The sequence below is a fragment of the Balaenoptera musculus genome, chromosome 2, assembly GCF_009873245.2.
Source record: "Balaenoptera musculus isolate JJ_BM4_2016_0621 chromosome 2, mBalMus1.pri.v3, whole genome shotgun sequence".
NCBI lineage: Eukaryota > Metazoa > Chordata > Mammalia > Artiodactyla > Balaenopteridae > Balaenoptera > Balaenoptera musculus.
In genome coordinates this window covers 146,941,240-146,964,701 of record NC_045786.1, presented here as the reverse complement: position 1 = coordinate 146,964,701, position 23,462 = coordinate 146,941,240, and the positions used below count along the sequence as shown (strand labels likewise).

The 23,462-nt window shown below is 40.0% G+C and overlaps 1 protein-coding gene across 11 annotated transcripts in view; it reads left to right on the top strand.

The window, feature by feature from the left end:
- The window catches only part of NUMB (NUMB endocytic adaptor protein), a 182,044-nt gene extending 159,702 nt beyond the window's left edge, over window positions 1–22,342 (top strand). For 5 of the 11 annotated variants that reach the window (XM_036841378.1, XM_036841381.1, XM_036841377.1 and 2 more), the window contains 7 exons: window positions 6,808–6,882; window positions 8,858–8,998; window positions 12,288–12,492; window positions 14,250–14,543; window positions 16,513–16,662; window positions 18,912–19,058; window positions 20,229–22,342. In XM_036841378.1, coding sequence (XP_036697273.1) covers window positions 6,808–6,882; window positions 8,858–8,998; window positions 12,288–12,492; window positions 14,250–14,543; window positions 16,513–16,662; window positions 18,912–19,058; window positions 20,229–20,944 — 1,728 coding nt within the window. In that variant the 3' untranslated portion in view covers window positions 20,945–22,342. The remainder of the gene's footprint in view (window positions 1–6,807; window positions 6,883–8,857; window positions 8,999–12,287; window positions 12,493–14,249; window positions 14,544–16,512; window positions 16,663–18,911; window positions 19,059–20,228) is intronic. The other 6 variants (XM_036841382.1, XM_036841380.1, XM_036841383.1 and 3 more) reach the window with 4 other exon arrangements.
- Window positions 22,343–23,462: the final 1,120 nt, after the last annotated feature.

Here is a 23,462-nt window from a genome sequence, read left to right as displayed (position 1 = left end):
TTTGGTGTGTAGCAGAAAGAGCTTTGCACAATAGAATGGCAAATCACCGTTGCTCAGAAAGAGTGACTTGCTCTACCCTTCCTGCCCAAATTTGTCTGTTTGCTGCTGTTGATTCTTAACATTTCATAGCTATGCCAAATTATGCTTCTGTGTGTCTTTAGCATTTCTTTGCTTTGGCTTACATAACACCTTTTTGCTCTTGTCTATCATATGCCCAGCACAATTGTCTTGCCTCCAAATATCACTTCTATTTATGTTGATTAATTGTGTGTTCTTATCTCACTGGTGGCCTTGGGAATCATAGAACTTTAGAGTTGGACTGCGCCTGAGTTCGGGTCTCAGTTTAAAATAATAGGATATAAGCACATTTGTTCAAAAAAAGAAAAGAAATAGAATTCAGGGACAATTCCAAACAGTTCTAGTATTTCAGTATAATGAATTGTCTTTCCAAAACAGGTTTAATCACTTTCCAGGGATTATGATGATTTATATCAGAGGTCATCAAATTATGGCCCACTACCTATTTTTATAAATAAAGTTGTATTGGAACAAATCCATGTCCATTTGTTTACATATTGTCTATGGCTGCTTTTGTGCAGCAGGGCAGAGTTGGGTAGTTGTGACATAGACTGTATGGCCTGCGAAGCCCTAAATATTTGATATCTGGTCCTTCACAGAAAAAGTTTTCCAATCCATGATTTAAACAGTTTAGAAACATACTTCTCCAACTGGAAATCCGAAGTACTTCCCCTGATAACAATATGTAAAACAAGAGTGACTGTGAGGATCTGTCAGCATACTGAGAACACTACCAACTTGCGATCTCCATCCATTTAAAAACATTTTTAAGTGGTGTCTACTAAAAAAACAAAAAACAAAACAAACAAAAAAACCCCTGGAGATTAATAGGTAGGTAGATGGCAGTTCTTTATTGTAATTAGTTATTTCATTGCCTTTTATTGTGAGTAGCTTTTATATTTAGGGGAAATGATCTTAGTGTACTGAGTTTGTTTAGTTACTATCTCCATGTCATTTTTGCAACCTTTTTGTCTTTCTTCACTGGTATTTTCACGTTAAGATTACCTGTGCATTCTCTTACTTGCAGTACAAGTTTCCTGATTTAATAATTTGTAATAGACCCATTTCCTGCTATCGTTTTCTCCAGTGTCAGAGTCTGCTTAATTTCTGTATTGGTTTATATCTACCCAAAATAAAAGGTGTTTAAGGGAAATGTTAGTTTTAAAATTTTAACATGGATATTTAGAGAGTTGAGTGGTTACTTGAAAATTATACTTACATTTGACATTTTTCACTCATAGGGTAGCTTGATCCTTCTCAGTTTAAATTCTAAGTTACTGAAGTTCTGTTCACGTTAGACCCATTTTCTTTCCTTGAAGAATAAGCAGTTTTCTCTTTGTTGTAAAACTATTTTTCATGCATTAACACTATTCATTGTGAATTCTACCTATAACCTTGAAATTATTATTAAAATAGAAAGTGTTGGAACCGTGGTGATGAAATAATTCTTACCGTCTCACATATACGTTACCCCTACCACGTTTTTATTAGTGTCTGAAGTATTATGTAGTCTTTTTTTTTTTAAGGGGTGTTTGTGTCACTAAGATGTATGTATATTCTATCATATAATAACGCATATATGTGGAATCTAGAAAAATGGTATAGATGATCTTATTTGCAAAGCAGAAATAGAGACATAGACGTAGAGAACAAATATATGGATACCAAGGGGGAAAGGGGTGAGGAGGGAGGAATTGGGAGACTGGGGTTGACACATATACATTATTGATACTATGTAGAAAATAGACAACTGATGGGAACATACTGTATAACATAGGGAGCTCTACCTAATGCACTGTGGTAACCTAAGGGAAGTCCAAAAGGGAGGGGATATCTGTATGTGTATGGCTGATTCATCTTGTTGTGCAGGGGAGGCTAACGCAACATTGTAAAGCAACCAGACTCCAATAAAAATTAATTTTAAAAATTTTTAAAAAGTTTTTAAAGATGTATGTATATTCTACATTTTATACTTACTCTGGGTTATCTCTTTTTTTAGTCCTGTGGCTAGCTAACTTTGGCCTTATCTCCTGAGGTATTGGCTTAAGTAGATAGTTTTAGGGCAAACAAAAGGAAAACTTTCATCTTCTATGACTTTTATCATTTTCTAAAAAGTGTTTAGGAATCTTAGTTTGTATTATCAGAATGAAAGACACTAAAGTTTACAGATAGTTCAGAAGCATTACTACTTTAGAATTTGTGAGAGGAAGTCCGGACTTAATTTCAGCTGCAGGTGTCTTTGAGTGTTAATATCTCAATACCTGACTGAAGTAATTGTAATGTGGCAAACTATACTGACATCCAAGAACTGGCACTCAAATGTATGAACAAATGGAAGAATTCATATTATCTGTTTTCTTTCCCTATTTAGAGAAATCAGATGCTGTGAAATATAAATACAATGCTTCACTGATATATTAGTACAACACTATAAAAATTAATATAAAGACATACCTCAAAAAGCAGAGATATTTTCATAATAGTCTAATAGGGCCAATAAAATATTTCCCTGTATATGATAAGGAAACTAAATGGGGAACAGTCCTATTCTAAAATGACCTTTTATTTTTCCCACTGTTAGTCTCCCAACCTTGTAGTAGTTCTGTCTGTTGCCTCCGATGCTGAACACTGTAGGCTGCAGTTGCACAATGAGCATATTGATATAACTGCAAATTGAAATTTCTTACACAGGATTTTCAGTGCCTTTTGGCAGTCTTCTGTGTCACTGATTAGCTGTCTCCTATTTCCTACAGCAGATATTTAGCAAATTTATTCTTTCAACAAATATTTCTTAAACTCCTACACTGTACCAGGCATTGTTCTAAGCTCTGAAGTTATAGCAGTGAACAATAAGGATGGAAAAAACCCTGCCATCATGGAGCTTACGTCCCAGCAAAATACTAAATGCTACATAAGCGTTGGTTAAATATGGGCAGTTACAGTTGTTGATGGGGTGACTGTTGTCCCAGTTTGCCTGAACAGCCCCAGCTTAACACCTGTTTCTGGGTTTTAATAGTGTCCCCTTTCACTTCCAAAGTGGTCCCAGTTTGGACAGTAAATTATATGGCCACCGTAGTTCTAAACCTTTTACATCTGTTTATTTATTGAATCCTCATAATAATCCCATGAGGTATGTGACATTATTAATATCATTATGCAGATGTGGAAACTGAAGCATAGAGAGGTTAAGTAATTTGCCCTTGGTCATACTAGTAAGTGGCAGAACCAGAATTCAAACCCAAACAAGAGCCTGGCTCCAGAGTTTGTGCTGAGTCACTATACTGTACCCCCCCAGTACTGCTCTGGGAAATCTGCTTTCTTATTCTGCCTGTCTACCTTCTTCTCCCTAGCAAAGTAAATCAGGTAATCTCATCTCCTTGACAGATGAATTTGTGGCTCTTTGGAGTGAACTTCCTCAACTTGTCACTCACTCCTTTACAAATCTGTCTTCATTTTTACTTGGCTTCACTCCATCCCTCTATTTCAAGGAAGGGACATCCCTCTTCCCATCTAAAACTTGTATTCTAGCCTCATCCCATTTTGCCTCCTGGAGGACTTTGTTCTCTACATTACTCTTTTTGGGCCTTCAGTCTCCATCTTTCCACTGGCTTTTCCCATTCAGCATATAAGCATGATCTGTTGTTGTTGAAAGTGGGTGTTACTCCTTCAAGAAGCTTTATTGTTGGGAGAATTTTTTTTAAGTTTATTAATATAATGATGATAAATGAATACCAATTATTTATTACCCTCTTTAAATTCCAGGTACTGTATATATCTCTGATCCTTTTACCAACCCTACAGATACTTTACAGATGAAGAAATGGAAGCTCAGAGGACTCCATAACTTGCTTAGCTTATGGATAGTGGCATTGAATTCAGACTTGTATTTGTCTTACTCCAAAATCCATTCTATTTCTAGTATATCATGTTAGTTTACCACAATTCTGAAAGGACGTCCCTTGATCCTCTGCTTGTCCTCCATCGCCTTATAGCTCTTTTTGTAGAAAAGCTTTTTTAAAGAGAGTATTTAACATGTGTAGACTCCTCTTGCCTTTCATTTACTTCTCAACCCATTCTAGTCTGACTTCCACCTTTTTATTAGTCAGATCCTCCAAAGAAACAAAACCACCGTCTGTCTCTCTCTTTCTCTCTGTCTCTGTGGGGGTGTGTGTGTGTGTACACACAGAGGCCAGCAGGCTGGAAATTCAGGCAGAGTTTCTGTTACAGACTTGAAGCAGAATTTCTTCTCAGGGAAACCTCAGTTTTTAACCCTTAAGGCCTTCAACTGATTGGATGAGGCCCAGCCATATTATCAAGGGTAATCTCCTTTACCTAAAGTTAGTTGATTGTAAATGTTAATCATATCTGCAGAATACCTTTATAACAACATGTAGACCAGTGTTTGATCAAACAACTGGGCAACCATAGACTAGCCAGTATGCCACATAAAAATAACCACCACAACCTCTATCACTCTGTGGTGTCTTACTCATTGCTAAATCCAGTGGACATTTTTTACATCTTTCCTTAACTTGGTCACTTTGCAACATTTGACATTTTGGACCACCTGTTACTTCTCGAAACCCCTCTCCCTTTGTTTCAATGACCCTAATCTCTTTTCATTCTCCTGTCCCTCTGGCTATTCCTTTTCTGATATTTCATTACTTGTCTCCCAATTCCTTAATTATTAATATTCTCTCCTGTCCTTGGCCTTCTTATTACTCCCGCAATTGATGTCTCCCCAAACTAAAATTCCATCTTAGAATTCTCTACTGAGCTTCAGACCTGTATATCCAATTGCTTGGATGTTGCACAGACATCTCAAACTTTGCTTGTCTAAAACTGAAATCCTATTCTCCCACTCTCCAACTTGCTTCTGCATCTCTTCTTTCTCTATCTTAGTTTGTGGTACCGTCTCCACCCAGTTAGTTTACCAAGCCAGGAACCAGAGAGGAGTCTTCAGCATCTCTCTTACATTTACCATTTAAGACTTTCTCATCTCCATTCCTATCTCAACCAAGAGAGCTCAACCCTCATTTTCTCTCACCTAGAATCTCGTTGTGGTATTTCTACTTCCCATCAGTCTCTTTCCAACCCCTCTACACCGCTGCCAAAGTGATATTTTAAAAATGCAAATCTGTTTATTCGTGTTTCAAATTCTTTCAGTAGCTCCTAATTGCCCACAGAATGAAGATAGAATTCTTTAGCAGGCACGCAGTCCTCCATGGCTAGGCTTTTCTGCTCTTTATATTCCACTGCGCCTCGCTCACCCATCCTACTTCAAGCCACACTGAAATATTTATAGAGCCCAGATTTGCTGTATTGTTGGCTTCCACGTCCTATTCTGCTGTTTCTTCTGCCTGGAATGTCCGCTACCTCTATTACTTCCCTGCCTTCCTACCCCCACCTGGGGCATCTAGAAAAATTATTTTAGTACCCAGTTCAATCTTTGGTTTGGAATAACCTTCCCCCAATTCCACAAATAGATTTGACCATACCTCCTTTCTGACACTGTTACAAACTTTTCAACTCTACTGTAGCACTTATTACTGTATTATTTATTTTTTGTTTATCTGTCACCTTTCAATGGACTGTGTGAACTCTTCGAGTATTTCTAATGCCTGGCATATAATAGGCTCTCATCAGATATGTCGTGGTGGTGGAAACGGAGCCCAGAGTGGATTATACAGTTCACTTAAATAAGGCCATGCCTTATTGAGGAGTGCTGGGCTTGGACATGTATAGTGAGGAATGGTAGACATTTCTTTATCTTCCTTTGTTCCTTCTAGAGGCTGCTGTTCCAACCTTTGGTACCAGATTCCTTTTGATCTATACTTTTTATGATGTTCTGATACCTATTCTCAGCCTTCACTTTGCTTTTGTTTTAGTTTGCTTGTATCTTTGGAGCAGTTAAAAAGAAAGGAAGCTATTTAAATTACTATTACAAACTCCCACTGTCCCATTTTCATTCCATCACAGGAGAAATCATACATCAGTTTGTTCTCATGTGATTCTTGTGTGCCAAAAGTCTTTTCTCAGCCAGTAAAAAGAATTGATGTTATAATGACTATTTTTCCAACAGTTTTTAAATTCTCCTATGTCCCCAAAATGTCTCCATGCATTTAATGTCAAATTAAAAACTAAACCAGTTCTGTGTTAATCCTGAGAGAAGAAATAATGGTTTTTAAAGATTGTTAAAGGAATAATGAAGGCTTCTTGGGTTTTTAATATGAAAATTTCAGGTGACCAAGGGTCCTGCTATACACATTGGGGCCAAAGGATAGTAGAATGGCCAGCATCTCAGTTTAGACTTATGTATTACTTTCTACTCTAAATGCACTTGTAGAAGCTACTTGTGGTGTAACTCCTTATGTATTTAATATTTATCTAACTCTTGGTTTTCGTGGTTGAGTTTTGAAATGAGTAAAGAATCTACTTATTCTTTGCCCTTTACAAAATGTGATATCTTGGTTTTTATTCCATCTCTCCCCCTTACCCTTTACTTAATTTTATCTTATTATTTTGCATTGTGTTTCTAAAATAATGGCTTTGGCTTGTTTTTTCTTGAATGTTTCTGCAGTTTGGTTTGAGTATCTAGCTTTGGCACCCTTCCTGTACTTGTGACTTTTGGAAGGCAGAAGTCAGTGTTTTCTAGGGAGATGACTATTTTTTAATATTATATATGTGTGTGTCTCCCCCACCCCCTTCCTTTTTGGTTTCTCTTAAAAGACTGGAAAGAAAGCAGTTAAGGCAGTCCTGTGGGTATCGGCAGATGGACTCAGAGTTGTGGATGAAAAAACTAAGGTAAAACTTTCATAAGCTTAAATGTTACTGCTCATATGTTTTTTATCCCTATGATCAAATATAATGCCATTAAGCTGTTGTAGTCACTCTATATCCTTCCACTTTGTCCAAAGAACGATCTTTGGAGAGACTAGTTAATGTTCAGAAAAACCAATTTAGTTACTCATTTACCTTATGAAAAATAGAAGAGAATTCTCTCAACATTTTGGTCTACATGACACAGCATGTTTAGCCTACGGCTTATTAGCATTTAATGTTAAGATCTGAGTTCTGTTTTTGTTCTGACATGTTAAAAAGGTTTACCCCCACAAATATGATGTGAAAAATGATGGACCTTTTATTGATATCACAGTTAAAAATTAAAAAAAAAAAAAAGTTGATAGACCATATCTAAAATTTCTTCTTGTTCCTTAATAAAACACTATTTTTAGAAAGTGATATTTGAACTGATTAACCTACTATTTAACTGAAGACTCAATTTAAGTGAAATCTTAAGGACTAGTAAATTGCTCGTTTGGTTAACATTTATTTAGAATCCACACAATATCTCAAATAATACGTAGCACTTTGCATTTGAAAGAAAGTGATCCTACATGCCTAAATAAGAATAGACATAGACTCTGCCCTTAGAGAGCATAAGGTGTTATTTATATAAGTACATTTAATCATTAATTTGAACTTTCTAAGAGACCTAAATCTGGAGAAATTTTAACAGGAAGGCAATTTTCAAAAAGAAAAAAGAAAAAAAACCCTCAGGTGTCACTGGAAGGAGGAGAAAGTCTGGCAGGTAAAGAACAGTTTTCATGGGTAGCTTGTCTGATATATTGTAAGTGATTTAATTTAGCTACATTTTAGTTCTTTTCACTAAGGCTTTTCTTTTTTTTTAAGTTCAAGAGAAGTGGTAGTCTTAAATGTACATTACAATTGGAAATAACTGTCATTGTAATTAGCTTATTTTGTGTAGTTTTCATTAGTGCTTTGGGTGAAATTTGTTGTATGTGGAGGCTATATTTTTAATTGCTTTACACGATAGTTAGAAAGTGATGTTGCCCCCTAGTGGTTACTTATAACACTGGAATTAATTAATTTACTTCTTCCCGCATTGAGTGATAATAGTAATTGATGACTTGTCATCCTGGGACACATCATGAGCAGAAAAGAAATTTTGCAATATGTATAACAAATGAAGGGCTCATATTTAGAATATATAAATGACTCCTACATATCAAAAGAAAAATGGCAGATAATCCAAAAGACTTGAATCACTTTGCTGAAGAGGAAATTCATAGTAATCAAGGTTATACAAAATAAAATTATAATGAGCCACCAGCATTGCAAAACTTTAAAGAATTGACTGGCAAGTTTGTGGAGCAATAGGAATTCTCATGGTTATGCTTTATAAAAGCCATTTTGTTTGCATGTTTTAGCACTTACAGCCCCCATCTCAGCATCTAGGGATTCTAGGCCACTGGAATATCACACAGAAGAGCCAAAGAGCGTCAAGATTTTAAAAAACATTTTGTGCAATGTTTATACTATGTGTAGACGATGTCATTCAGCAAGTATATAAACATAGAGAGTCATACTCAAATGATCAGTAAGTTAATAAATACATAGAGCTGTTCTGGAAATGATGTTATTTGAATGTAAGTTATTTGGAAATTGGATTAAATTTATTGATTTACATATATTGTAAAATTGAACATGGAATTTACCATCATAAAACTAGAATCAGCAGGCATATATTACATACATGAAGATGAAGTGAGGGAGGCATCTGGGGAAAGTGCCTCTTGGGATTTCTCCTAGGTCAAATTCTTAGTATTCAGACTTCTGGCTCAGATCCAGCTATTCTATAGCCTTGATGCATTAGATGTAGAGATTTTGTGTTGTGAAATGAACATCCTGTGTTTCTTCTGAGAAACTTGATTAACCTCATAAGTCCTCTATTCCTTTGTGTTTTCCTTTTTTCCAGGACCTCATAGTTGACCAGACAATAGAAAAAGTTTCTTTCTGTGCCCCAGATAGGAACTTTGATAGGGCCTTCTCTTACATATGTCGTGATGGCACAACTCGGCGCTGGATCTGTCACTGCTTCATGGCTGTCAAGGATACGGTGAGTCCAATAGCATGGATTTCATCATGACTAGCCTCAGTCACCAAGCTCCTTCTGGGTTGGCTCAGCCCAACAGTTTCCACTGCATTTTTAACAAGTACGTGCTGTTACAGCACTTGAAAGTGCCTAAACTAGCCTGCTTTCACTCCTTTTATTCAAGTAATTCACACTCTTGGTATAACCCTACCACTCACAGAGCAAGATGATTGGCTGAGATCCAAGGTCATTAAAGGAAAGTAAAAGTTCTCTGGTGATGGTGGCTGCTAAACTTTCTTTGAAACTTTTCATTATTAGAACTATTTTCAAGATCCTTACATGCATTTGTTTGCTAATTCATCTGGGTAGAAGATATTGGCATTTGAAAGGCGCTTATAAATTCATTTACAAAGCGACTCTACCACAAGAACTGAGTGGGAGTATATTTTCAATTAAAAAAATAGAAATACTGGGCTTCCCTGGTGGCGCAGTGGTTGAGAATCTGCCTGCCAGTGCAGGGAACACGGGTTCGAGCCCTGGTCTGGGAAGATCCCACATGCCGCGGAGCAGCTAGGCCCGTGAGCCACAATTACTGAGCCTGCGCGTCTGGAGCCTGTGCTCTGCAACAAGAGAGGCCGTGATAGTGAGAGGCCCGTGCACCGCGATGAAGAGTGGCCCCCACTTGCCGCACCTGGAGAAAGCCCTCGCACAGAAATGAAGACCCAACACAGCCATAAATAAATAAACAAATAAATTAAAATTTAAAGTAAAAAAAAAAAAAAAAGAAATACTAAATTATGGTACAGTGAACTATGCTAGAAATTGTTACATAGTAGAAATTTTGGTTTTGTTTAAAAGTAGAGAATAGGGACTTCCCTGGTGGCGCAGTGGTTAAGAATCCTCCTGCCAATGCAGGGGACACGGGTTCAAGCCCTGGTCCAGGAAGATCCCACATGTCACGGAGCAGCTAAGCCCGTGCGCCACAGCTACTGAGCCCGCGTGCCTAGAGCCCGTGCTTTGCAACAAGAGAAGCTGCCACAATGAGAAGCCTGTGCACTTCCACGAAGAGTGGCCCCCGCTTGCCACAACTAGAAAAAGCCCGTGTGCAGCAACGAAGACCCAATGCAGCCAACAATAAATAAAATAAAATAAATTAATTAAAAAAAAATAAAAATAGGGAATAATCGAATCTATCATTCTTCATATAAATTACCCAAAATTCTGATATGAAAGACAAGTCTCTTAGACGATGATGATCTTAATTATAATATAGCATTGAGTGTGTAATTTCTGAGTTTTTAAACGTCCAGACAGAATAAGGCAGTTGTAGCCATTCATGACTACAACTTGGTGAACTCTTGCTAAGGTTTAACCTGAAGGGAAGTGGTGGCCGTACTCTAATATTGACCAAAAACTTTTTTTTTTAATTAATTAATTTATTTTATTTATGGCTGTGTTGGGTCTTCGTTTCTGTGTGAGGGCTTTCTCTAGTTGTGGCAAGCGGGGGCCACTCTTTATCGTGGTGCGCGGGCCTCTCACTATCGCGGCCTCTCTTGTTGCAGAGCACAGGCTCAGTAATTGTGGCTCACGGGCCCAGTTGTTCCGCGGCATGTGGGATCTTCCCAGAGCAGGGCTCGCACCCGTGTCCCCTGCATTGGCAGGCAGATTCTCAACCACTGCGCCACCAGGGAAGCCCCCGACCAAAAGCTTTTTAAAAAGCAGTTGTATAAACAAATATTAGGAGCTCAAGCTCTGAATCAGATATGGGTTCTGTTCCTCTTTCTGGTTCTTACTAGCTGTGGGATTTGGGGCAGGTTATTTAACATTTTCTAAGTCTTCTATAAGATGGAGATAACAGTTGTGGGGACTAAATTTGGTAACAAGTATAAACACTCATAGCATAGGGTCTGGCCCATGGTAACTGCTTCACTTCAAGAACTTCTGCCATAAGGCCTAGCCGAAATAATAAGTTTCCTTGGCCTATAGTTCTGTCCTTGTAATAGAGCTGTGTTCAAATGCACACAGGTTCTAAAATTCTTTCGGTCCTCTCTCCTATTTCACCCTTCAATGCCTACCCTTGTATCATCCTACTAAGAATCTTAGTTAGATGGAAACTCATGCAGATTCATAAAGAGTGAGTCTGTCAGTCTTTAAATAGGCAGTCGTGTGAGATCTTACAGTTTACAGTCATGTGAAATCTTAGGGACAAAAGCATTTCAGACATTTACCTCTCCTTATGATATCTGATATTGGCATATAAAATGCAGTGAAATTACTTACTCAGAGTCATATGTAGGAGCACCTGCTTACATGGTATGATTTTGGAAACTCCACAAAGGTTTCCCTGTTCTCAGATATCTCTTCTCGCTGTTAAAGACGCCAACAGTTATTATATCATCCCTAACTTTTTTATTCCACAATTAGGGATATAGTTTAAAATACAGATAACCCTGGTAAAAAATAACCCACCGAATTTGTTATATTTACTCTAGGTACTCCAGTGGGTCTTTAAAACAATATTTAGTTTACATAAGCCTTCCTCTCCTCCCACACACAAAAAATTCAGGTTTATCTGTTTAATTCCTTTATAAGTAGAAAATGTGGGTGAAAACATGCTTTTACTCTTGCCTGTGTGTGGTTGGGAGGTAGAGTTGGGGTTTGAGAGAGCTGGAAGATAGGGAAGTTATGGGAGAGAGCCTACAAGCACTGAGGGCCCAGATGGGGTGGGGGAGGAGCATTCAGAAGGGGAGACTGAGAAAGCTAAGCTTTCCTCTGTCTGATTGCTTCTCATCGCTGCAGTTGTATTTATTTATCTGAAGTTTTAAGTTTGCGCCTTTTTTTCCTAGACATGTTGATAGTATATTTAAGCTCTGAAATTTGCCCTGCCTTTCCAGTGGTTTCTTAGAAATGCTTGGTAAATATTCCTACTATTCCCCTAAATGGCAAATAGAGGTTTGTGTGTCAAGACTTAGGGCTTGGAACCTTGAGCAGTGTCTTCTAAGCTGGTGACCAGAGTTAACGTGAGCGACAGAGGGACCTGACTAATAAGGAAGTGTTGGTGGCTGCTCAGAAAGCACCGCTTACCGATGGTCACTTTACCCAGTGCCTACTACAGTAAAGGATCATAAGCATTCCCTAAGGTAATAATTCATTTAGATTAATTTGGCATATTAATATACTAAAATCTAATTTTAAGCTGGAGTTCCTAACATTTTGCCTGTGTGGAAACAGACTTATTTTGTGGTCCAAGCTAATGTGTAATTTTTGACACCGTAACTCTAAAAAAGTTTTTTAAACCTTCTGTTACATACAGGGTGAAAGGCTGAGCCACGCAGTGGGCTGTGCTTTTGCAGCCTGTTTAGAACGTAAGCAGAAGCGGGAGAAGGAATGTGGAGTGACTGCTACTTTCGATGCCAGTCGGACCACTTTCACAAGAGAAGGATCATTCCGTGTCACGACAGCCACTGAGCAAGCAGAAAGAGAGGAGATTATGAAACAAATCCAAGATGCTAAGAAAGGTACAATCTGTTCTACTGCAATGTGTGTTTATTTAAACAGTTTTTCCCAACAGGTTAATATTTGGAAGCTATCAGGGGCAAGCTTTTCACAGTCAAAGAGAACTCTTAGCAATATATGAAGACCTTAAAACAAAGCTAAAAATTTAAACAGAGTCCTTTCCTTTAGAGTGGCTTGTTTAGTGGCTTCAAAGTGTTTACTCTTCCCATTATGTTAAACTACCGGGGAAGCTAAGAGTGCAGTTGAAGAAGCTGCAAAGACATTCAAAAGCAAAATTGGGAAAACCTGCGTCCTCAAACAGATTTTTTTAAATTCTGATGCATCTGATCTCTGTGAGAAGCAAATGCTATCAAGGACCTACATTTTAAAGGAAGAAGTACAAGTCCCAGGTTTAGGCTGCAGAGGACCCACTGATGGTGATGCTGGGTGTAAATACAGGCAGAAATTTCTCAGTGATAACTCTTACTAGATTATTACTGTTGTTTTAGTGCTTTTGTGAAAAAAGTCCACAGATTTTGAGACGCTGGCCCTCCTTTTTTCCATAGCCCCATTAATTTTAGTGTGTGGTTTTGCAGAATGTGTTTTTTTTTTCAGGTACCCATAGCAGCATAGCACAAATGCCTGTACAAGCATTCAGGTCACTCAGGAGGCTGTTGTCTAAAGTTGAGTCAAGTGTATTTTAGAACTGAGTGATAGGGCTTAGGGAAAATGCTTTGCATTCTTGTGTATAACTAGGGCTGAAACCAACAAGGAATATTTTGGAATTAAACAGTTCAGTTTAAATATATATTAATATAATTTTGCTAATTTTTTACTATATTCTTTCAATTCTAAACCAGCCATTTTAGGTAACTGCATTAATACTGACCCAAACAGCTCTAACTTTTAAGCCAAAAAATGGATACATATTTTTATTTGAAATTAAATTATTGATTGTGATGTTTTTTTCATTTCTTATAAACATTTGTGCCAGGATACCAAAGAATAAAAAAACACCATGCTATTTTAATTAGAAAATGTAGTATGTATACCTGTTATTTAGTATGCTTCAGTGATTTTCACACTGGATGCATGTTCTTTAATACCACCAAAGAATACTTTTTGATACACACAGCAACTGCCAAAATGGTTGAGGCCTAGCATCTACAGAGGATTGTAAGGGGAGGGGAGTAGAGATTTACCACAATCAGAATGGGACACAGTGGGTACAGTGGAAACAGTCTTGTATTTATGTTTACTCCAATTTAAATTTTACTTCTGTATGCTTTTATTCAAATGAGCCACAAATGCCTAATGTCCATGTCTGCTTTATGACATTCTTTAACATCTAATCAAACTTACGCTTATTTAGACCTTTCTGACTCTGCCACTCCTAAATCCTCTCCCTCAAACAAAAAAGCAAACAAACATTGAAAACTGTGAACCATCATTCTTTAAAGGACCTTATGCTAGGAGTTCATAGGTAGTTTTGCTTTGTTTTGTTTTGTTTAATCTTGTTCAAAGTCTTAATCACTGCATGGGAATAAAAGATCTAATATTTGTGTCTTAGTAGATATACCATGTGACATGTAGTAGATTACTAAACGTTTTATTTGTCTGAAAAATAGGAGATCTGAGCCCCGCTTCTAACCTGTCTTTTAAGAGACATGGTGAAGGAGATGGGTAAAAAGACCTAGAAGAGTTTTTGAGTTCCTCAGCGGTATAAGCTCAAATTATTTGAAGACATTGCTAAGGTCCTCTTTCTCTTGACTTTCTTGAGCTGAAACAGATAAGACAGTTGTTGGTTCATCAGTGGCCCCTGGCAACACTGCCCCATCCCCATCCTCTCCCACCTCTCCCACTTCGGATGCTACTGCCTCTCTGGAGATGAACAATCCTCACGCCATCCCACGCCGGCACGCACCAATTGAACAACTTGCTCGCCAAGGCTCTTTCCGAGGATTTCCTGCTCTTAGCCAGAAGATGTCACCCTTTAAACGCCAACTATCCCTGCGCATCAACGAGTTGCCTTCCACTATGCAGAGGAAGACTGATTTCCCCATAAAAAATGCAGGTAATGCAGCATCCACCTAACTCACTGGGTGCTCTGGCACTGAAGCGTTACCATCACTTCCAGTGGAATCACTGATCCCATCAAACTAGCACACCCCTCTTTCTGAGGCTGGTTGGTGGTTACATATCTTGTATCATTTCCCATTGGAAGAAAATGGAGATTCATGGAGAGGGACGTGAGTCGTTCCTTTCTCTTCAACAAATAGGTAACAGAGCCATGATGGGAATTCCCAGCCTGAGCTACAAGGTTTGTGATTTGTCCTGATGAAAGTGTACCTGCTTCCAAACATCAAGGGTCTCAAGTTTCCATTCTTATTCTGCCATCTGGGACCCAGCAGGGAATTAATTTAAAAGGCTTTGGAAACACATCCAGTTAAACAGCATTACTGTCAGATGTACCAGAAGAAATGGATAAGTTCTCAGTGTCCTTGTGGCTGGTTGGCTCCATAGGGAGGAAACCCTAAACGGGTCTCCTGTATCAATCTAAGATCTGTTGTTCACCAGAGACAGTGGGATTGCTCACACATATTCATTACCTTTCAGAACTGCCACACAGGCCTTTGTGTGGCCTGTGTACAGCTGAGCCAGCCCTGGTAGCTCTATCCTCATCATAAGATCCGGAGCTAAAGTGTCAGATCTGGTCAGTGCTTTTATTGGGCACTATTTTACTTCACTCTGAGACACGTTGAGCTAGTGCTATAACAGAATCTGAGGAAGCTCTGTCTCAATAGGGCACTCCCACTGCTGGTGGTACAAAAGTACAGAGAGTTAAGTTCTTTGATGGATAAAACTCAGCCTAAAGAACAGTTAAACTAGATGATTACTGAGGGTCTTTCCACCTCTCAACTCCTGTAAAAACTGAAACTCCAGATGCTTCAAGTACCTCATTTTCAGTCTCCCGCTGGAGCAGATGGGAAACAAAAATGATTATTCTCTTTTCACAGTTGAGGAAACAGAGGTTCGGCACATATAATTAGCTTCCTCCGTGACACAGAAGTATCCCAGCGTCAATTTTTTTTGTTTTGTTTTGTTTATCTATTTTTGGCTGTGTTGGGTCTTCGTTGCTGCATGTGGGCTTTCTCTAGTTGTGGCAAGCGGGGGCTACTCTTCGTTGAAGTGTGCAGGCTTCTCATTGTGGTGGCTTCTCTTGTGGCGGAGCACAGGCTCTAGGTGCATGGGCTTCAGTAGTTGTGGTACACTGGTTCAGTAGTTGTGGCTCAGGGACTCTAGAGCGCAGGTTCAGTAGTTGTGGCGCACGGGCTTAGTTGCTCCATGGCATGTGGGATCTTCCCGGACCAGGGCTCGAACCTGTGTCCCCTGCGTTGGCAGGCGGATTCTTAACCACTGCGCCACCAGGGAAGCCCCCCAGAGTCAATATTAAGAGCAAAGCCTCTGGAGTCCTGGACCTCAGTTCACTTTTTCATGTTATCACAGCTCAGGTACTTGGTACTTTGGAAAAAAATGAGAGTGATGACATTGTCGTAGTTTATTACAGAGAAAAGGACTGAGCACCCACTGGTGCCCCTGACTTAAACCCATTTTTTGACAAGAGTCACTGGAGGGTTGCAGAACTTAGCTCAGACCACAGCCTTGGGACCTGGTCAGAAGACAAACAGGTTGTAGATGTCTTCCAGAAAGATTTTACTGACTGAACATCTTGGCACAAAAAGAGAACAGCAAGTTCTCAACAGTGGCACACAGGAGAGGAAATAAGGAGATCTGAGGATTTGCAAGGGAGGAAGATAGACCTTAGTACAGGAATTGTTATCATTTTATACCTTCTCATGTGAAAAGCCAGTGAATAGTGGTCAGGAAATTTTTTGAAGCTGCTTTTGTATCCCCACCTGACAGTTGAGTCTTTTCCTTCCACAAATAAAAGATTCAGTGTAAAATGCCACCTTGTGTGATACTGTTCTGTTTCAGGATTGTTCCGTTTTTCTGTCTGGAGCCATCTTCTGTTTGTCTTGCAGTGCCAGAGGTAGAAGGGGAAGCGGAGAGTATCAGCTCCCTGTGCTCACAGATCACCAATGCCTTCAGCACACCCTCCGAGGATCCCTTTTCATCCGCCCCAATGACCAAACCAGTGACAGTGGTGGCACCACAGTCTCCTGCCTTTCAAGGTTGGTGCCCACTTAGCCTGCTCACCTGTTCTCTTTGAAACTAGTACTTTTATGACATTGCTCACTAACTGTAAGTTGGCATTCTGAGCTTCCCAAGACCTGGTCATACCCACTAATTCCCTGTTTGATACTATCTCAGAATCGTTAAATTTCCCTATTTGACAGTGTCTTTGTGCTTTGTTCCCCTTCCTGTTTCCTGAGATGTCTGCATTTGTCATTTTGCACGTACCTACCCATCTTTCATCCCATTCTATCAGGAGCATCTATAGTCCCAACCCACTGCTTTATTTGCTACTTAACTGTTAAGAGTCAGAGTATCCAGCCAGTTCTCCAGAAACAGCAGTCATCAGAGTTGGTTCTAGCCTTATGCTTTCTTTAGCACAGTGGTTCTCAACCTGGGGTGATTTTGACCCCTCAGGGAAAATTCGGTATCCATTATCTGGAGACATTTTTTGGGTTTCGCAATGTGGTAGCAGGTGCTTACTGTTGACATTCTGGTAGAGGCCAGGGATGGCAGTAAACATCCTTCAGTGTACACAATAGCCACCCTCACAACAAAGAACAATCTGGCCCAAAATATCAGTGGTGCCAAGACTGGACTCATCTAGTCTCTACCCTGTCACAAGAGGCCCATAAAGAAAGAGGTACTTCTTTTGAGCTCTTCAGTTCATTTCATTTCATTTTCCATAACAAGTATCCTAAAATTAGCCTTTGTGGCATTGAAGAATTAGTAAAAGTTGTTGTTTTCAGAGATACTGAATTAATAGTTGGTATTGACTCAAAGGTCAGCAAAGAGTCTATATAACTTAAATTACAGACTTTTAGAATTTGAGCTCCTATAATTGATCTTTCTTCATTTCTTTTGGGAGAGAGCTCAGAAAAAGTTTTGTTGTGGAGACTTTTTTTGCCTGCTCTTATTGAAAAGCTACAGCATGCTTTTCCTCTAGGAGGGAGTCTCTTTTAAAAAAAAAAACAAAAAACCTTAATAGTCATGTGCACCAAGTGACTTTTCATTTCATCTAACAAATATTTATACTACCAATAATAATAGGCACAATTTATTGGGCACTTAGCACAGTGTCTGCCACATACATCATGGTAAGGACGCAGGCGTTTTTTTCATCTCATTTAATCCTCACAACAACCCTTTAAGGTAGGCATCACAGATAAGGAAAATGAGGCTCAGAGAGGTTAAGTAAATTGCCCAAATCACACAGCCAGGATTTAAACCCAGGTCTTTCTGAATATACTTCCTGTTACATTCCACTTATTCTGTGCCTATTTACAGGGCAGTGGGTGTACAAAACTGAATAGAATATAGTCCTTTCCCTGCCTTTAAGGGACTCTCAGTGTGTGGATAAGCTAGTCTTTTAGGCAAGCCCTGGGTAGATCATACCAATGCCATAAGCATAGTCGCTGAGTCCTAAAGAGGGACTGATTGATGTAGGGCAGGAGAAGGTGCCTGCTTGTCTGTTCCATACGAAATATAGAGAGCTAGGCTAAGGAATAGAAAGTGATGGAATAGATGTCTGGAGTAAAGGAGCAAGGGTTAGGAGATTTTAATAAAGGGAAACAGGAAAGAATAGTAGGTGCCTTGAGATATCACAAACATTACTGAGGGGAAAAAAACCTTTAAAAAAGATGAAATTAATTCTGTAGCAAATTAAAAAATTATTAAGCATATGAAAACATATGCCAAGTTTGATTTTTCTCATCTGTAATATGGGGGTTTTGAGAGAATTAATTGAGATGATGCACACTAAAGTACTATTAGCATAGTGCCTAGCACATAATAAGGAATTATTGTATTTAACCATTGTTGTTATTGTTGGCATAATTTGATCTTTTGGAATAGTGGTAGGAGAAGAAAATACTTTATCTATATCATTATGCCAAAGGCTAAGCTGTATCTTAGAATAGTTAGATTTTTTCCTGCTTGTAATACAAAGCAGCTCTGTTCAACATAATTTGAAATTGTTTTTCTAGTCTTCCTCTCTCTCCATACACTTATTTTCCTAAAAGAGTCATATAACTTTATCAGTACACCCATTTTAATTAAAGCCTCTAATTCCCTCTTTGCCAAAAGGTTTGTGTATCCATTGCAAATGGCATGGTTATCCCAACACCAACTTTTCTGTCTTATCTGTTCCATCAGTATTGCACATTGGCCTGACTTACCCAGCTCCAAGGGGCCGCCTGTACACCCTGCATGAATTTAACTCCATTGGTGTTGTCTGCTCCCATTGTAGCTAATGGCACTGACTCAGCCTTCCATGTGCTTGCTGCTAAGCCAGCCCATACTGCTCTAGCACCCGTAGCAATGCCTGTGCGTGAAACCAACCCTTGGGCCTATGCCCCTGATGCTGCTAACAAGGGAATTGCAGCCACACATTCGGGTAAGGTGACCACAGATGGTGGTGAGGATTCTGGGATCAGATAAGTGACCCTTGTTGAAAAATCAGCCATTTAGCTGAGTGGGAACCAGGGAGGAGTCCTTTTAGGAAAAGTATGATCCCTCTTGGAAATAAACTACTATTAAGAAAGGATGGTGTCACAGACATAGAGAACAAACATATGGATACCAAGGGGGCAAGGGGATGAATGGGGAGATTGGGATTGACACATATATACCACTATGTATAAAATCGGTAACTAATGAGAACCTACCGTATAGCACAGGGAACTCTACTCAGTGCTCTGTGGTGACCTAAACGGGAAGGAAGTCCAAAAAAGAGGGGATATATGTATACGTATGGCTGATTCACTTTGCTGTACAGCAGAAACTGACACAGCAGTGTAAAGCAACTATACTCCAGTTAAAAAAAGAAAAAAGAAAGAAAAAGGAAAGGATGGTGTCAGAGAGGAACTAAAGAGGTTAGGTTGATAGTTCTTAGGACTATAGAACCACCCATAGAGCTTCATAATATCCAGATTCCTGGGCCCTACCTCAAGAGAGCCTATCCCTGGATGTGGATCCGTGGCCGTGCCTGTAGGAAGAGACGACTCTGCCTCTTACAATGGCAGGCCTACAAAAAAGGCTACAAGAAGCACCTTATATTTGCTTTTCTATACTTTCTAGTTTTTCTATAATGAACATTTATTAACAAAAAAAAATTTTAGTAATATTAAAGGCCAGTTCACCAGGAAGACAACATATGTCTAGAAGCCAGGAAGGGGCCACAAAGTACAGCACCAAGTCGCTGGTTATTTTCTTTTCATTCTGTTAGAGCAGAAGGTAAATTACCTCGGGCCCTTTAGAGTATGTGCAAGCCACAGCAACGGTGGGGATGGGTTCTGATGCCAGCCAGCAGCCTTGGTTCGATGCAGTTGAGCCATATCTTGCAGCGCCTCAGTGTGGCTGAGATAGCCACATGGTCTCATGGGTTCTCCCTGTCCTACCACAAAACCTGGTAATAGAGACTTTCCTCCCACCTGTCAAAACCACAGAATATCCCACTGAGGGGCTTGTTCCACGTTAGGCTCATTCAAATAGCCAAGATAATCCGGTGAAGAAAGAAGCCCCTAATAATTCTGATTCTCTCCTCTCTTCCTCTCGTTGGTTCCAGGGACCGAGTGGGGTCAATCTTCTGGTGCTGTCTCTCCAGGTCTCTTCCAGGCTGGTCACAGACGCACTCCCTCTGAGGCCGACCGCTGGTTGGAAGAGGTGTCCAAGTGCGTCCGGGCTCAGCAGCCCCAGGCCTCAGCTGCCCCTCTGCAGCCAGTTCTCCAACCTCCTCCACCCAGTGCCATCTCCCAGCCAGCGCCACCTTTCCAAGGAAATGCATTCCTTACCTCTCAGCCTGTGCCAGTGGGTGTGGTCCCACCCCTGCAGCCAGCCTTTGTCCCTGCCCAGTCCTATCCTGTGGCTAACGGGATGACCTATCCAGCCCCTAATGTGCCTGTGGTGGGCATCACTCCCTCCCAGATGGTTGCCAACGTGTTTGGCACTGCAGGCCACCCTCAGGCTACCCAACCCCATCAGTCTCCCAACCTGGTCAAGCAGCAGACATTCCCTCAGTACGAGACAAGCAGTGCTACTGCCAGCCCCTTCTTTAAGCCTCCTGCTCAGCACCTCAACGGTTCTGCAGCTTTCAATGGTGTAGATGATGGCAGGTTGGCTTCAGGAGACAAGCACACAGAGGTTCCTGCAGGCACCTGCCCAGTGGATCCTTTCGAAGCCCAGTGGGCCGCATTAGAAAGCAAGTCCAAGCAGCGTACTAACCCCTCCCCCACCAACCCTTTCTCCAGTGACTTACAGAAGACTTTTGAAATTGAACTTTAAGCAGTCCTTATGGTTTACGTATTTTGTCTGTACTTAGGCAAGGGCGGAGGGTGGAGGTCAAAGGAGCAAAGGGGACTTTGTGTTCCCAACCAGTACGCTTTTCACTAATCCCAAAGGTCCCCAGGAGCATGTCCAGGCATAGAGTGCTGAAGGGGTGATTGATTGAAAAAAGTGGAGAAAACCATTCCTAGAGAAGAGCTGTCTTGCAGTTAGACTAAAGAAGTTAAGGAAATGTTACCCTCTGCCCCCCTCTTCCTCCCTCAGCCCCCTCACAAATCTCTGGCAACAGAGAGGCAGAAGTATCTGAACAGGAACCTGTATTCAAAGCACATTTACTGGAATATAAAACACAACGGGAAGCAAAACGATCTCCCTTTGTTTTTCAGGCCATTCACCTGCCTCCTCTCTCAGTACTGGCCTGTCTTAAAGATCAAAAACAGGGTGGCCTGTGCTTGGGCTGGGGACAAGAGGCAGGCTGTGCTGCCAGAATTCCCAGGAGGGCACATCAGGAGCCGCCCAGCAGAGCTATATTTTAGGGGTAAAGTTGAGCTTCCATTTTGAGTAAGAATAAATATTATAAATATAAAAAAGCCAAAATCTTTATTTTTATGCATTTAGAATATTTTAAATAGTTCTCACTATTAAAAAGTTGTATGAGTTGTAAGTAATCTTGCCAAAGGTAAAGGGTTAGCTGTAAGAAATTGTACATAAGATTGATTTATCATTATGCCTATTGAAGTAAAAAGAGGAAGGGTTGGAAGTTGCAGACGGGATCCCTAGCTTACTTGGTATCATTTACTGTAAGTAGCACATTGCAACAACAATCAATCATGCTTATGACCAATATAGTCAACTAGGTAGTAGTTTTAAATAAAGAGCGAGCAGTATTGTCCTGGTTTTAAACCTATAAAGAAATTCTAATGTCATTATTTTAATGGAATCAATCTAAATAGAGAATATGTATTTTCTTCTATATATTGCTGCAGTTTCCTTATGTTAATCCTTTACTTTGTTTTAACACTAAGGTGACAATGACATAATCATATCCATAGACAGGAACACAGGTTACTGTGTTGGTTTGTCATGTAGGTCTTGGTGGGTTTTGCTTTGTCCTTTAAGTAAGTTTTGTTCCCACGAGTTTTGTGGGGATGGAGGTTCTAGTTTTATTAGCACTGCGTGTGCGTGTGCGTGTGGGTGTGTGTGTGTCCATCCCTCTCCCTCGCGGTGAGCGGAACATCCCATTTGCCAGTTGCAGCCACTTGACCTCTGGTAACAACATGAGATCCCATCTCATTTTTACTTTTGAACGTTGGCCTTACAATCAAATGTAAGTTATATATATTTGTACTGATGAGAATTTATAATCTGCTTTAACAGAAATAAATGTTCGTGGTAGAAGCTTTTGGCCATGAAGGGCTATTCTTTCCCCTTTTCTATTAGCAAGTGAGTTTTGGTTCTTTTTGGTCTTGTCCTCTCTCCATTCTACTGCTGCCACAGATCTCTAGGTTGATGGCTAGAAAATCTTTCACTGGGACTAGTATATTCTTAAAATTCATATTTGTATCCACACTTTAGGCTTTGGTTGTTCCTAAGCACATCTCTGATGTCAGATTCTTCTTGCTCAAAGCGCAGACTTCAACCTGGCAGCTGGTTAGAGATACAGAACCTCAGCCGACCCCAGACCTAGTAATCAGAATCTGCATTTTAACAAGATTCACATTCTGAGAAGCTAGGCTGGAGCAGTGATTTTCAACTTTGAATACATTTTAGAATCATCTGGGAGATTGTAAAATCCTCATGCCTGGCCCATACTCCAGGCCAATTAAATCAAAATCTCTGGGGAGTAGAACCACAGGTTCAGTTTTTTAAAAAGCTCCCAGTATGGAAGAGGGTTGAGAACCACTGGTCTAGATTGAGTTTTACTCTCACCTCTAACCTTACCCCACTACTCTATGACTAGTTCCAAGAAGAGCTAGCTAACCTCAAAACTTACCTTCTGAAGTGTGTCACAAATATGCCAAATACTAGTTTAACTAAAGAACAGGGGAGTCCAAGAAAGTAGCCCTTATTTTCCAATTTCTACAGCAAAACCAGCTATGGTTAGGGAAAGGGATGCACCTCAATATTTTTTTAAAATGAAAAGGAAAAAAGACCTGTGCCGCCACATTTCTTTTGTTGAATGAGAGGTAGACCAAGAAGTATCACTCACCCATGATGCAGCTGTTTGTCTTTTCCAGCCAGTGTGTTGGTAATAAAAAAGTCACCTTTCCCTGTAATGCCTGTCTTTCTTGTGGCCCAGAATAACCTCTGTTACTAGGCCCAGCCAGTCCTCTGGAGGATGTGTAGAAGGTTAAAGTGGAAAGAAACTCGGAAACTCACTGAAACCAGGCCTCTTGATTTAGCAGCAAGGAATTAAGTGGCTCCAAGAGAGGAAGAATGACCTCTTCCAACTCAAACCATTTCTGAAACCACTTCCCTGTATTACATCGCCCTCCCCTCCATTGGTTCCCCCCACCAT